Genomic DNA, 16,320 nt, shown 5'->3' on the forward strand with positions numbered 1-16,320 from the left:
GGGGGGGGGGTGAGGGGGAGGGGTGGTTCTGGCGGGGGTAGGAGGGTGAGGGAGGGAGAGTAGGGCGGAGGGGGCACCTCTCGCGTTGATTAGGGTTTTAAACCTACGGGGGGGGGGAATCTCTCGCATTGATTAGGGTTTTAAACCTACGGGGGGGGGGGGGGGGGACCGCTCGCGTTGATTGGGGTTTTAAACCTACCACGTGGGGATATCAGGTCCTGGGAATACAGGTCTATGGACCCTATCCACATTATTCTGTCAAGTCAATAACGTTGAAATTCTATTTAAAAACATGAATAAATATAACTTTTATTAATCTTCATATTTTCAATGTTTCAGATATAAAACACTGAAATAAAACAAACAAACAAACGATATAGGCCTTAACATGAGGTTTGAAAGGGGATTAATCAAATATATCAGAGAACGACACAGTATCACTTATAGCAACCCACTCCATCTCCTCCTCTGTTCTCTCCCTCCCTCCCTCGCTCCCTCCCTCCCTCTCTCTCGCCCCCCCTCCCCAGCCATTGACATCCACTTCCACCTACTCAGTTCTTTCCCCCCCCCCTCTCTCTCCCTCTCTCTCTCACCCCCCCCTCTCTCTCACCCTCTCTCATCACCCCTCCTCCCCAACCATTGACATCCACTTCCATCTCCTTCTCCGTTTTCTCCCTCCTCTCCCCCCCTCCCTCTCCCAACCATTGACATCCACTTCATCCTCCCCCTGACATCCTCTTCATCCTCCTCCCCCTGACTCATTCCTCATTCCTCCTCCGTCTCCATGGACACGGGCACCTCCTCCTCCTCCTCCGCTGCGACCTGCTGCAGCTCAGCTTGGTAGTGTCTCCTCAGGCCCTTCAGGTAGAGGCGCAGGCTGTCAGGGTCCAGCCTGGAGCTCCTGGCCGTCTGCAGGAGCCTTGTGGCCAGGTGGTACACCGCTCTCAGGCGTTGCGTTTCCGGATCGCTATGGTGCTTGGCCTGGGAAGGAAACCGTGGAAGATGGGACACACAGCAGGTGGAGAGGAAGCTAAAGACCCAAGACATGAGAGGATGGGACCTGAATGTGATCTAAATAAAGATAAGGTGGATCAGGGCAGCACGTACCAGAAGCTGCTGGCTGACTTTGGAGGCGATCGTCTTCGCCTCCTGGATTATGGACGGAGGCAGGGCAGTCATCTCTGCCGCCCTCAGACCTAGACGTTGAACAATATTATTAGTATTATTATAACGTTATAATGTTGTTATAATCTTAGCCTCGACCAGCCTACATCATTTATTGCTCTTACTTTTTTTTCATTTTATTGGACAGATACAGTGAAGACAGACAGGAAAGTAAGGGAGAGAGGGCATGTCAGCAGAGAATGGGCCAGAATCGAAGCCATGGGCCGCATATGTGCACTGTAGGCCGCGGTGCTAGACCATTGGACCACTCCAGGCCACTGTATTGTTGTTTTTATGTCCTATGCACCAACCTCACAAAGTCAATTTCCTGTATGTGCAAGTATATTTGGCCAAAATGAAAGAATTCAAATTCTGATCCTAATAAACCATTTATATTTCAGATGAGTGATTGAAACAACGTTAAGTTTCAGATTTGATTTCAGATTTGATTTCATTAGTTTTCTACCGTAGTTTCTTTCCTCAGAACATCCTCGGCTCAGCAGGTAGGTGTAGACGACACTCTCCGCGGCCGTGTCACCGGAGCGCGTGTGCTGCACCTCCATATGCTGGTTCTCCACGTTGGGGTATAATGTGTCCAGCTGGCACAACTCCAGGAAGTGAGTGGCAAACAAAGTGAAAGCCTGAGGCGGGCAGGGAGAAAGGGCACATACATTATTTATGTTACCATGACGGTTTGTTGTTTTGTAGATAGACCGGAGACGGTTAATAATCGGTTAGTTCTCTGGGTGACGAAATAATTCACACCAAATATTTATCCGCTTCCCCCCCCCCCCCCCCCCCCCCCACTTGATCTGAGGTGTGTTTTCGTTAAAAGGGAAACATAGCTACAAAATATGCAAACAGACCAGTTAACCAAAAAGCATTATGAGACAAGACTTGTTCTGTTTATATACACCCACTAAGACATCTGGCGAGTGTCATTTCTGCACTGTTGATTCATGTAATCTCATTGTGGGCAGAGTAAATAAGGAAGTAAAAGAAAAGAAGAAAGGCTTGGTGTTTCATACACAAACAGCCCATTAATCATCTTTTGTGTCAGAGAGGAGAAAGGGAGGGAGGTGTGGAACACGATAGGGCTGGCTGGCATGCTGTACCCTGAGGCTGAGCAGGAACTCGCAGACCGAGTGGCAGATACCCACGCCCTCCTCAGCGCTGGTGCCACGCCCCAACTCGTCTATGATGATGAGGGACCTGTCACTGACATTATGGATTATATAGGAGACCTTGGGAGCACAGAGACACAAACATAAATAAGTAAAATAAATAAATAAGGATATTTTGGAGTACTCAATATCCGTGAAAATTCGGAGGTTTTCAGCCATGTCATTTGACCCCTGTGAGTAAAGAAAAATGTTATATCTTTGCATTCGATCATATTTCAGGACCCTCCTTTCATGACTTTTCCTAGATATGTGCATTCTACCACCCAGTATCCTTACATTTTCAAAATCACATCAGGATAAGCTAATATAAAGCTATTTTGCTGTTTGTCTGTGTAGGAAGCAGGCTAATTTACAAGACGCGCCAACTAGAGGTCATTGTGTGTAAATAGCAGCTTGAGCATTGTAAAGAGGGATTTGACCCCCGAGGCGGCTCTTTTAGTAGGTAAAACAGGCACGGCTGTTCTAGTGTTAACTGTCACTTAGATTTTTTATTTTTTATTTTATTTGTTTTTCAGATTTTATCCCTTTTTCACCCAATTTGGTAGCCAATTTAACCCAACGTAGCATCCAATTATCCCCTGCCTATTGCATAGGATCCGCCGCACGACCCCGTGGCCGGCAGTCCCAGAGGAGGCCGCCAGGCAGACTAGGCTGACTGGCTCCTCGAGCCCAGTACCGTTATTCCGGCGCCCAGGGGGCGGTGTTGCGCGACGGATCCTAGTCCAGAAATACTCCTATACCCCCCTCGGAAGCGGCCGGCCAATATGCCGCTTCCCGTGTGCCTCGGCCATATCTGGATCTGGCGAGCCGGGATACGAACCCCGGCCCCGGTGGGCAGCATGCACTAGCGGCCAGTGCGTAGACCGCTACACCACCGCGGGGCTAACTGTCACTTAGATTTAACTGTCACTTAGATTTAACTGTCACTTTCAAATTTGAAATAAGATTGACAGTTGGTGATGTTCTAGTATCTGTTATTGTTATCGGGGGTGTTCGAGGCGGTTCTTTTAGTAGGTAAAAAGGCACGGCTGTTCTAGTGTTAAGGTGCAAAACAAAATTTACCTCCTTCATTTCCACCATGAAAGTTGAGGAGTTGGTCTCAAAGTCGTCATCCACACCGATCCTGGTGAAAATCTGGTCAGCGATGCGGAAAGAGGCATATTCAGCAGGGACAAAAGAGCCTGAGGGAGAGAGAGAGAGAGGTCAGGCCTATTACAGAACAGCTTGTAACGGAGCCTGTTCACTGGTCACAGCGCTGGAAACACACTGTGAATGAGATTAGCTTACAGCACTTTGAATTAATGTTTGATCATGTGAGGCTAAAAAGGGGCTTGTCCGTCTACCACACCAAGCCCTGGCACCCCACCCCACCCCCCACCCTCATTCAACTCCACTATCTTCCGGTCAACTCCTGCATCACATACAAATCCCTCCACGGATGCGCCCCCCAGTACCTAACCGACCTTCTCTGCCAGTGTACCCCATCCCGGAACCTGCGGTCCTCAGATATGGGTCTGCTTTCCACCCCCCCCATGTCCCCTTCGGGGACAGATCCTTCAGTGTGGCAGCACCCACCCTCTGAAACTCTCTCCCCACAGTGATTCGCAATGCTCCTCCCTACCCTGGACACCTTCAAATCAGCCCTCAAAACTCATCTGTTCACCAAGGCCTTTGGCCCCTAGTTTAGTTTTGTTGCTGTTTTTTCTGTTGTGTCTGTCTGTGACTTTCCACAAACCAAGCTATTATTATTATTATTATTATTATTACCTATCTGAGCCATGATCTGACACAGCGCCACCTGCTTGAGGTAGGTGGACTTGCCGCTCATGTTGGGTCCGGTGATGATGACGAAGTTGCTGCCCTCGGAGATGTAGCTGTTGTTGGACACAGGCTGCTGGCCCGCGATGCGCTCCAGGATGGGGTGGCGGCCCTGCTTGATGGCCAGCGTGTCTGTGAACTCAGGACGCACTGCAGGGGCAACAACACAGGGAAGCAACTCAACTAATATAAACTCCTCAAAAGAAGTTCGGAATCAAATCAAATCAAATACATTTTTATTTGTATAGCGCATTTCTCACAAGATGTGATTCAATGCGCTTCACATGATGACAGAGCCGCAAGCAGGCAAAGGTAAAAAAACAGTACACTGTGCAGCCAGGAAAATTCCTTTGCAGCCCTCTACTCATAGAGCGACTACTACCAGTTTGCCTGCCAGCACACAGCAGTGGCCCACAAACCCCCCCCCGGGGGCCCCAGCCGCCCCATTCACCCGACCCGCCCCACCACCAGCACACCCGGCCCAGCCAAGCAAGCACAGACCATAATAGCCCCGCACCAGGCTAGCCAAGCAGGTGCCTCAGCGGCGGAACAAACCAAGCACGCGAGTCGGCCGGGGGCCCCCGAGGAGAGGCCCGAGGACCACCGGCGCATAGCAAACAAGCAAGCGTTATTTCGGTCGATTATTCCTCCCCTTTAATAATGCCAATTGATATTGTATTTTATATCGTTGGGAAGCCTGATTAGTCACCTTTACAACAAGGTACAACTTGTCAGGATCATGCATTTGTGGAATGAGCAATACCAACAGAAGAATATTGCAGGGGATTTTGGCAAATTCTTTTGGGCCACTACCCACTTGTTTAGCTGTGTTGCTCAAAGCACAAAGGATCCTTACAAGTTGTACCTCGTTGTAAAGGTGACTAATCAGGCTTTCCAACGATATAAATAATACCAATTGATATTATTAAAGGGGAGGAATAATCAACCAAAATAACGTTTCCGAACTTTTTTTTAGGAGTTTATATATATTTTCTCTGAGTGGGGCAGTCCCACTCATATTTGTATTATTGTATTGGACAGATATAGTGAAGACAGACAGGAAAGTAAGGAGAAGAAGGGAGAGAGGGCATGGGCCGGATTCTAACCCATGCAGATATGGGCATAATGTGTGCACTGTAGACCGCGGTGCTAGACCACTGGACCACCCCCAGGCCATGGTGCTAGACCACTGGACCACCCCAGGCCATGGTGCTAGACCACTGGACCACCCCAGGCCAAGGACACACTAGTGGTGGTGTTTCCAGGTCTTACTCAAGGACACACTAGTGGTGTTCCCAGGTCTTACTCAAGGGCACACTAGTGGTGGTGTTCCCAGGTCTTACTCAAGGGCACACTAATGGTGGTGTTCCCAGGTCTTACTCAAGGGCACACTAGTGGTGGTGTTCCCAGGTCTTACTCAAGGGCACACTAATGGTGGTGTTCCCAGGTCTTACTCAAGGGCACACTAGTGGTGGTGTTCCCAGGTCTTACTCAAGGACACACTAGTGGTGGTGTTCCCAGGTCTTATTCAAGGACACAGTAGTGGTGGTGTTCCACAGGTCTTACTCAAGGACACACTAGTGGTGGTATTCCCAGGACTTTCTCAAGGATACAGTAGTGGTGGTGTTCCACAGGTCTTACTCAAGGACACACTAGTGGTGGTGCCCCCAGGTCTTATTCAAGGATACAGTAGTGGTGGTGTTCCACAGGTCTTACTCAAGGAAACACTAGTGGTGTTCCCAGGTCTTACTCAAGGACACACTAGTGGTGGTGTTCCCAGGTCTTACTCAAGGACACACTAGTGGTGGTGTTCCCAGGTCTTACTCAAGGACACACTAGTGGTGGTGTTCCCAGGTCTTACTCAAGGACACACTAGTGGTGGTGTTCCAAGGTCTTACTCAAGGACACACTAGTGGTGGTGTTCCCAGGTCTTACTCAAGGACACACTAGTGGCGGTGTTCCCAGGTGGGACAACTGTGTTTCCGTTGGTTGAGCAGGGCATTAACAACGTTAAGGTGGTGGGTTTGAGTCCCGTTGGGACCATATATACTGAGAAATGTATGCCCTCACTCATGTAAATCACTTTGGATAAAAAAATAAATAAATGAAATGGCAAGAACACAAAGTTCTCTGTTCAAATTGGAAAATGCAGTGTCAACAAAACACATTTGAGCTGTATTTCACTTATTTGCTAAGGACATTTTGTTTATGTTACATCACGAATGTTACATAACTTTAAAAAAAAACTATTTAAAGTTAACTGTGCACAGCACATCCAGCAAACAGACTTAACTTGTCTCTCTTGTATATATATATATATATATATATATATATATATATATATATATATATATATATATGTGTGTGTGTGTGTGTGTGTGTGTGTGTGTGTGTGTGTGTGTGACTGGTCAAATACAGTAATGGTTACATAACATGGTTAATTTAAGAGTGAGTTCAGTGCAGTAGAGAGGGCAGGCGATGGCCACGTGTCCCCTCCTCTAAGATGCTTCCAGACAGCTGAGGGGGGGCCGCCATCACCCCCCAAGTGGCGAAAAGGGGTGGAGCCCAGACAAACAGAGGCAACCAGTAAAGCTTTGCATTTAAGCGAACAGCAGCCTCTTTGTCAATCAAAATGGAGGGTGCGGCTGACACACTGTCTTAAACCCCTTTCACACATACAAGCCTTCCCAGTAGATTCCATGGAAGTTACCACATACGGTGTATGTTATATACCGTATGTGTATATATATGTATATTAGTCATGCTGTGACTGGCTGTGAGGTGGATGTGAGTTGTTGGTAGGTGTTTTATCAGATGCTGACCTACTACACACATAGATAAAATCAAAACCAAATAAGGAAAAGTTTGAATTTGACTGATGCAGTCACTCGTGCGGTGAGTAGTAGTTCTTATGGAATATGGGGCGAAACACAGTTATTTTTCCCAATGACAGAAATGTAGGATGAATATGAATACTGTGAAGGTTTCCTGCTTGGGGTCTTAAGTTATTTTTTCCGATTGGGGCCGAAGTCCCACTCATATTTTTATTTTCGTGTGTGGGTGTGTGTGTGTGTGTGTGTGTGTGTGTGTGTGTGTGTGTGTGCGACTGGTCAAATACAGTAATGCTTGGGTCTTCTTGAGTCGACCTACCGTAGTCTGAGATGGTGCACGCGTTGGCTAGCGACAGCAGCATGTCCAGCATGGAGACAGCGTCAGACAGCTTGTAGAGGCAGTGGATGTGTTCATGAACAGTGCTCAGCAGCTGGCAGACCACCCTAGAAGGAAACAGGTGACAGAGGACAGTAGGTCCAAACTTCTAAGTCTAAACCAGAGCACCTCAAAAACCCAAACAGCCCCCTCTATTGGGTAAACAATAGAAATCAACTCAGTTTTTAGGTGGGATTTGAACTCATGACCTTCTGATCACAAATCCAACTCACTATCCACTAGACCAGTGGTTCTCAAACCTCTCCTCGGGACCCCCAGCCGCTCCACATATTTGATCTGTTCCACTACCAGCACACCTGATTCAACTAATCAAGTACAAACAAAGCAATTATGATTTGTACTTGATTAGTTGAATCAGGTGTGCTGGTGGTGGAACAGATCAAATATGTGGAGCGGCTGGGGGTCCCCGAGGAGAGGGTTTGAGAACCACTGCTCTAACTCTAAACTACAGCAAGTCAAAAACCCAAACAGCCCCCCTCTATTGGGGTAAACAATAGAAATCAACTCAGTTTTTGACATGCTTGGTGGCGAAAAAATAAAATAAAAGTTTGAAATAAAGGCTAACACACATCTTTTTGTTTACATTAACACTAAAAAAGTAGCCTTTGTTTGTGACTGTGAGGCTGTTGAAAGCAGTGTGGTTCCCTCACACGTAGGATATGTGGAATATCTCCCTGAGGGCTTCGTCACAGCGGTCGTTCATCTTCATCAGGTCTGCCGTGGTGAAGCTGTAGTTGCTCTTGTACTTGGTGACCTGTGGTGAAAAAATAAAAGTTATTTTAAATTTATTTTTATTCAACAGCATGTGGAAAAACCAGACTTCCGCCTCGGGCTCCGAGCCTCACCTTACCTTGATGAAGTCGGCTGGTAACTTTCCGTTTGGTAGCGCGACCCCCTCCAGCTTCATCTGAACGAAGAAACCTCGAGCCGCACTGAAACTGGTGTGCATCGTCAAGCCGTGGTTCTCCCCCAGCTGGTCCACCAATCCTGCGCACCGTCAGGGTTAGGGTTAGGGTCATTATGGGGTAGGGTTAGGGTCATTATGGGGTAGGGTTAGGGTTAGGGTCATTATGGGGTATGGTTAGGGTTAGGGTCATTATGGGGTATGGTTAGGGTTAGGGTCATTATGGGGTAGGGTTAGGGTCATTATGGGGTAGGGTAGGGTCATTATGGGGTAGGTTAGGGTTAGGGTTAGGGTTATTATGGGGTAGGGTTAGGGTCATTATGGGGTAGGGTTAGGGGCATTATGGGTTAGGGTTAGGGTTAGGATTACGGTCATTATGGGTTAGGGTTAGGGTTGAAACATGTATGCACTCACTCATGTAAAATCGCTTTGGATTAAAAAAAAAACTTTTTTTAAATGGACAGAGAACACAAAGTTCTCTGTTGAAATTGGAAAATGCAGTGTCAACAAAACACATTTGAGCTGTATTTCACTTAATTGCTAAGGACATTTTGTTGATGTTACATCACAAATGTTATTACATAACTTACATGTTAACTTAATACACAGTTAACTTCATATTTTAAGTTAGCTGTGCACTGTACATCCAGAAAACAGACTTTCTAGTCTCTCTTGTATATACCGGTATATATATACCTGTATATATGTGTGTGTGTGTGTGTGTGTGTGTGTGTGTGTGTGTGTGTGTGTGTGTGTGTGTGTGTGTGCGTGTGTGTGTGTGTGTGTGTGTGTGACTGGTCAAATACAGTAATGGTTATGCAACATGGTTAATTCAAGAGTGACTTCAGTGCAGTAGGGAGGGCAGGCAATCGTCACATGTCCCGGGGGTTCATTATCAATCAATCAATCAATCAAAATGTATTTATATGGCACAAGTCATGCATTGACTGCAACTCCAAGAAGTGCTGAACATAAAAAAAAGAATTATGGCCTGGATTGACACGTTGAGAAGGTGCCATCTTAAATACGCTTGAGGTATCACTCTTTTTTTTTTTTAAGTTATTTTTTCTGAGTGGGGCAGTCCTACTCATATTTTTCTTTTTAATGACAGATATAGTAGAGATTATGACAGGAAGGATGGGTGAGAGAGAGAGAAGGCAGTGTTTCCTCTATATGCATTTATTCGTGGTGGGCCACCACGAATGAATTTCCTCCGCCACTAATTGATTCAGACAGTCCACTTTGATTCAGGCTGCGCAGAAAGGCAGCGAGTTATTATGACCGGAGAACAGAAAAAAAGCAGATTGAAGCTAGATTTAGGCCGCTTCCAGACCAACATTTCGTTACGATTTAGGGCGTAGTTATTTACAATATGTTACAATGTTGCAATTAACCTCGTCGTTTGTGTTCGCACTGCAATCGAGACTGAATCGCTCTCAACAGGCGCGCGGCGCGAGGCGACGCGCTTTCAAAACAGTTTTGTGATTGGTCCGAATTTAGCGGGACATTTGGATTTCTCTTTTAGCCCGTCGCCGGTGCCTTTAATCCCGTATCCTAATCGAAAATGCAACATCATCAGCGACGACTGTGGGTTATTGCATTTACTGCTGTTCTCTGGTTCATGTTTTTATACCAGTGCTCAGTATAGAGTATTTTAAATGAACATTCGAAATGTATGTCTCTGATGTTCATGGTCAATTAAATCAGCCTATTTTGTGAAACAAATAATGTTCCCGCTAATGGGTTAACCGAGCTCTCGCACCTAACGTGCAAGCACCTAGCTTCGAACTATTCATAGCAATATGCGCGGGGCAAAAATAATCTATTGCCTCTAAAATCACCACGAACAGAACGGCGGAGGTACGGGTAAGCAGGTCTCATGTTGGTGTCCTCAAAGGTAAGAGTTGGTTTTCTTTAACTCAACTGATAGCATTACCTTGCTGTTGTTGTTTACCGAATGCTCCATCTGACTGTCACACTGTGATTTTACTTGTGTAAACAGTTAATGAGTAACGTTAGACGGTTTTGTGCGTGTACTGTCATGTAGGCCTACTTCGTATTGATCTTTCTGTGTGTGTGTGTGTGTAATGCGCGTTCCGCATGTTCCGCTGCAGCTGTAGGATATATTGGTATTTGATCACCTTCTATATAAAATCACCTGCTCGGCTTTAATGACTTAACCGCTATTTAAGAAATTATAATTGTTGCCACCCTCTAGTTTTTGGTGAAACTACGTCTTTGTTTTGAGCGCCAGTGCGCGTTTTATGCGCGTGCACGCGGAAAAAAAATCTCGCGCGCAGAGTGGAGGAAACACTGGAAGGGATGACATGCAGGATATGTCCACGGCTGGAATCGATCCGGGAGCCCTGCGGTACATGGTCAGCGCTTAATCCACTACGGCACCTAAGTGCCCCAAGAGATATCACTCTTAAACGAGGGATCCAAAGATAGCGATTCAAGCATGTTTAGGTATTAACACTTAATCATTTGACCCCTGTGAGTAAAAGAATATATATCTTTGCACTCGATCAAATGTCAGGACCCTCCTTTCATGACTTTTCCTAGATATGTGCGTTCTACCACCCAGTATCCTTACATTTTCAAAATCAGATCAGGATAAGCCAGTATAAAGCTATTTTGCTGTTTTTCTGTGTAGGAAGCAGGCTAATTTACAAGCAGCCAACTAGTGGTCGTTGTGTGTAAATAGCAGCTTCCCATTGTAAAGACTATGGTCATTTGACCCCCGAGGTGGCTCCTCTAATAGGTAAAAAAGGCACAGCTGTTCTAGTGTTAACTGTCACTTAGATTTAACTGTCACTTTCAAATTTGAAATAAGATTTGACAGTTGGTGATGTGGTGTTCTATAGTGTAACCGTATAACCGTTAACCCTGTGAGGGACCTGCGATGTCGTCCACGATCTCGGTGTAGGCCCGCCGGGCGATGTCCAGAAACTCGTTGATGTCGGGGCGCACGGCGTAGCACTTCTGCGTGCGCATGTTCAGGCTCCCCTTCATGTAGGCGGTGTCGTCGTTAATCACCGTCTTGATCTGCTCCAGGATCGTGTCAAACCTGAGGTAAACACAAGACAGGCTTGTGGAGACTTGCTCGTCTTTAATGTCAGTAGGCTCGTTAAGAAGAGTCTACATTTAAATGTTTAAATGATTTAGTGACGATGTGTTTTCCGTATGATGAGGGTATATACAGTACCTGTTGTCTTCCAGGGAGTTGCTGTAGGCCTTCAGCAAGGCAGTGTTGCAGTTCTTTAGCACCCTCTGTTCTCAGAAAAATGGAATAGGGAAAAAACAAATATTTTTTTTCTTTGCAGTGCTAGTGTGAAGATGAGAAACAATGTACAGTGTACAGTGGAGGAAATAAGTATTGAACACATCAACATTTTGTCCAGTAAATGTGTTTCCAATGAGCCTATTCAAGTGAAATTTGCACCAGACTTTGGTATTAACTCAAACAATCCAGACAAAAATTCTAAACATTTAAGTCCATATGTAAATAAAGTTATGTGTAATAAAGTGGAATGAAACAGGAAAAAAGTATTGAACACACTAACTGAAATGAATTCAATACTTAGTGGAGAAGCCTTTGTTTGTAATGACAGCTTCAAGGTGCCCGCAGTATTCAGGTGTGATTTTGGCCCATTCCTACACAGATTGTCTTTAAATCTTGAAGATTACGGGGGGCCCTCTTCTTATTTCCCCCACTGTATGTTAGTCTTTCTATACAGAAGCTCTAAAAACGTAGTATGATGTACAACTGTAATGCTTCATTTGGATACATTTTTAAGCTTACTAGGACACTTACCCGCATCGGTGGCACCAACTCCAGAACATGCTTCAGCTGGATCACGTGTGTGATCTTTGCCTCTGCGACCTGAACCTATACGTTAACATTAACCAGGGAAACGACCTGATTATAACCATTATTGTTTCCCCTCAATTTCATCATTCTGATTCTAGCACACACCACACAGACCACCAACCACAGCAATGAGAAGAAATGATAGTGACAGTCAGCCGCAATGTAACTGCTCATAAGTCAAATGTTATCTAACTGAGTTATCTAAAGATAATGTCCATATTTACGGTTTCCTGCTTGGGGATCTGGACCAGAACAGAGAGCAGTTGATCGATGTCCAGAAAATGTCCAATGGCTGAGAAAGAAGGAGGGGTTACGAACACAGAAGTCACATACTGAACAAAACAATCAATCAACATTTTAACACTTAATCAGCCTGTGAGTAAAAAATGTGTTTGTATCTTTGCACTCGATCAAATTTCAGGACCCTCCTTTCATGACTTTTCCTAGATAAGTGCGTTCTACCACCCAGTATCCTTACATTTTCAAAATCACACCAGGATAAGCTAATATAAAGCTATTTTGCAGTTTTTCTGTGTAGGAAGCAGGCCAATTTACAAGCCGCCAACTAGTGGTCGTTGTGTGTAAATAGCAGCTTAGCATTGTAAAAAGGCGAGGCGGCTCTTTTAGTAGGTAAAAAAGGCATGGCTGTTCTAGTGTTAAGAAACATTAAGGGCCGGGTTTCACAGACAAGGCTTAAGCCTAATCCTGGATTAAATCTACACTTTCAATGTAAACGCTCCATTGAAGATGCTTTTTTTAGACTAGGATTAGGCTCAAGCCTTTTCTGTGAGACCCGGCCCTAAATATAATATGTGACACAGTCTGATCGTTTGGTCCGCAAGTCGGCAACCAATGAAAATGTTCAGACTTTTCTTTCGAAACACAGAACTACGTTTCAACGTTGTTGAGAATCACAACACAAAGTCGCTAGTCAAGCCAAAACACTGCAACAACGTAATGGATTCAGTGAGTAATCCCTGAAACTGCTATCTAGTTAACTATAACACTACTTTACATTGTTAGCAGGCTCACAAAACAAACTGTGTTAGTTGACTAGCGACGTGTCATTGATTGATTTTCAACAACGCGGAAATGTATTCACATTTTTCGAAAGAAAAGTCTGATTGTTACATCAGATGCCGACATGAGGACCAAAGCATTAGAACGTGTCACAAATTGTTCCGGATTTCCGGCCGGGTTTCATAGACAAGGCTTAAGCCTAGTCTTGGGGGGTATTCCATCAACGTCACTAAAGGAAAATCCAGGCTTATTTTGATAAGTCTCACGAGGCTGGATTTTTAAAAAATAAATCTCACAGGATTTATCAAAATAAGACTGGATTGTCCTTTAGTGACGTTGATGGAAACCCCCCAGGACTAAATCACAATTTCAACACTCCATTGAAGATGCTTTTTTTAGTCGGATAATTAGTAGGATAAGACTCAAGCCTTTTCTGTGAAACCGGCGCTAAATCTAAAATGAAGTAAAGCTAGCTTGTCCTCTCTCAGATTGTTCCGGACCGTTCTTCAGGCCAAAGAAGAGCTCTTCGTCCTGCAGCAGCTCCTGGATGGCGTCCAGCCGGATGTTGATGGTGTCAGAGTCCAGCAGCGGCTCCAGGATGTTGGAGCGCAGCCTCCTGCCCCCACCGGGGGTCTTGGTGTAGTTCAGCACCCCTAACAGGGTGTGCTCACTCCTGCACACACACGCACACGCACACACACACACACACACACATACACACACACACACACACACACACACACGCATGCACGTACACACACACACACACACACACACACACACACACACACACACACACAAATGGACTGCCTTATTCCAAAGCGCTTTACAACTGCCTCTCATTCACCCATTCACACACCAATGGCGGCAAGTCACCATGCAAGGCGCCAGCCCGCTCGTTGGGAGCAATTTGAGGTTCAGTGTCTTGCCCAAGGACACCTCGACATGTTGCCAGCCGGGGTTTGAACCGCTGATCTTGCGTTATCATTAGACACTGGCTCTACCTCCTGCTCCACAGCCGCCCCCCACACACGCACACACACACACACACACATACACACACACACACCACACACACGCACGCACGCACACGCGCACACATACCTACATCTACATAACGTTCTCGATGAAAGGTTAATGAGATTCAAACACTGTGACAATGTTATTTATCGTATTATAATTTATTTAATTATGGTCTCAAACACACGTCTCATACCTGTGGTCCCTGTTGTTGACAACCAGCTCCAGGTTGGCAGCAGATGCTGAGTCGATCATAGCAGTCTGCTCGCTGCCTTTGAAGCTCACCTTCAGTGACTTGGGAGCGTAGATGGCATTCTGGATGAACTCAAAGTACTTCAGCAGAGCAGCCGCAGCTGCCAAGCAGTAGTACCTGAAGACGAACACCACCAATGACAATAAATGATAGTAGTGTTTCTAACAGACCTGTGCATTGAATTTGTTTTTTAAGTATTTTTTTCTGAGAGGGGCAGTCCCGCTCATATTCTTAATTTTATTGGACAGATACAGTGAAGACAGACAGGAAAGTAAGGAGAAGAAGGGAGAGAGGGCATGTCAGCAGGGCATGGGCCGGATTCGAACCCATGCCGACATGGGCATAATGTGTGCACTGTAGACCGCCGTGCTAGACCACCGGACCAACCCAGGACACTTGTGCATTGAATTTTATTTGAACTTAAACAACAGAGGATGGAGTGTACGGTATATACACAGTAGAACCTTTCTCATGTAGGTTATTCTGCCTGGACGATCATCTGTGTTAGAAAGAGAACGTGTGTGGCCTGGGGTGGTCCAATGGTCTAGCACCATGGTCTACAGCGCACACATACGCCCATGTCGGCATGGGTTCGAATCCGGCCCATGCCCTGCTGACATGCCCTCTCTTCTTACTTTCCTGTCTGTCTTCACTGTATCTGTCCAATAAAACTGCCCCACTCAGAAAAAATAACTTTAAAAATAAAGTGAATGTGTCTAATTGGCTCTCTGCTTACTTAGCTTGCACCTCCATGGACACGGTGCTGAACTCTGGTGCACACAGCTGCTGGATGTACTCCAGACCTTTCCTCTCGTTGAAGTACTTCCTCTGGATAGCAGTGAAGGATACCGCCTGAGATAACAGGGAGAAAGTGAGTAAACAAGCCCTATATAATCTAGTACATTCATTGTCGATTGTTAATTAATTAGTTACAGACAGTTAAAGATTTTGCTAAATCTTATTTATTTTCCGCTGGGACCATTATACTGAAATGTATGCATGCACACATTGCAATGTAAGTCGCTTTGGATGAAAGCGTCAGCTAAATGGCATATCGTCAGCCTCATAGCATAATTGCCTAAGTCATGCTTCACTTGTGGTCAGCTGAGCCATCTTTGGATGTAGTGTCAAAAATGCTTATGTCAAAAAGACATGGGCAGGTAGTGATTTTGGAATGTAACAAGCATTCTGATAATGCTAATAGGCATAGGCAATAATGCACAGTGAATCAGCAGTGTTAGGAGAGTAGAGTTAGTTAGTAATAGGCAGATATCTCAATTTGGCTAAAATATTACTTTTTAGGCAATTATGCTATGAGGCTATGGATATAATATAATTAATATTAATACATTAATAAATTAATATTATAATACAATTTCCCATGCATACAACCTTCCCTACCCCTAGCCATCTCCCCTAACCCTGCCCCCCCCCCCCCCGGACATTGCTGTGATAATTGTTCCCTGTTCGTTAACTCTGTGTTCTATGTACTCATGTTATCTGTTGCTTGTTGTTTCTGTGTTTTCTGTTTTTCCCATATTGTCAGGGTCTTTGAGCCCCGGAAAAGCGGCATATAAATACAATTAATTATTATTATTAATATTATTATTCATTAGTTCCAGGCAGATCGTGGTAGAGTACCTGGAAGTTCTCTGTAATGAGGCTGTATAGCTTGGTCCCTTTTCCCTTCTCACTGGCGGTGTCGGGCATGAGGATCTCCAGTGGCACCAGGATGTGGAGCCTGGTGATAACCTGGATAATGAGTCAGAGATAGACGGGCCTACTTCACTGACACATTCTTTTTCTGAGTGGGGCAGTCCCAGTATCCCTTCACGATATAGTGAAGACAGACAGA

The 16,320-nt window shown here is 45.4% G+C and overlaps 1 protein-coding gene across 1 annotated transcript in view; it reads right to left on the minus strand.

Annotated features, from left to right (window-relative positions):
- Positions 1–765: 765 nt before the first annotated feature.
- The window catches only part of msh4 (mutS homolog 4), a gene marked incomplete at both ends in the record, with an annotated part of 18,504 nt that continues 2,949 nt past the window's right edge, over positions 766–16,320 (minus strand). The window contains 17 exons of the mRNA XM_080550566.1: positions 766–981; positions 1,108–1,196; positions 1,631–1,805; positions 2,280–2,408; positions 3,411–3,529; positions 4,116–4,316; positions 7,317–7,441; positions 8,045–8,148; positions 8,245–8,381; positions 11,199–11,368; positions 11,507–11,571; positions 12,116–12,190; positions 12,397–12,464; positions 13,693–13,865; positions 14,409–14,582; positions 15,202–15,317; positions 16,107–16,217. Of these exons, the coding sequence (XP_080406692.1) occupies positions 766–981; positions 1,108–1,196; positions 1,631–1,805; positions 2,280–2,408; positions 3,411–3,529; positions 4,116–4,316; positions 7,317–7,441; positions 8,045–8,148; positions 8,245–8,381; positions 11,199–11,368; positions 11,507–11,571; positions 12,116–12,190; positions 12,397–12,464; positions 13,693–13,865; positions 14,409–14,582; positions 15,202–15,317; positions 16,107–16,217 (2,247 nt within the window). The remainder of the gene's footprint in view (positions 982–1,107; positions 1,197–1,630; positions 1,806–2,279; positions 2,409–3,410; positions 3,530–4,115; positions 4,317–7,316; positions 7,442–8,044; positions 8,149–8,244; positions 8,382–11,198; positions 11,369–11,506; positions 11,572–12,115; positions 12,191–12,396; positions 12,465–13,692; positions 13,866–14,408; positions 14,583–15,201; positions 15,318–16,106; positions 16,218–16,320) is intronic.

The sequence above is a fragment of the Nansenia antarctica genome (assembly GCF_963989245.1).
Source record: "Nansenia antarctica genome assembly, chromosome: 1".
NCBI lineage: Eukaryota > Metazoa > Chordata > Actinopteri > Argentiniformes > Microstomatidae > Nansenia > Nansenia antarctica.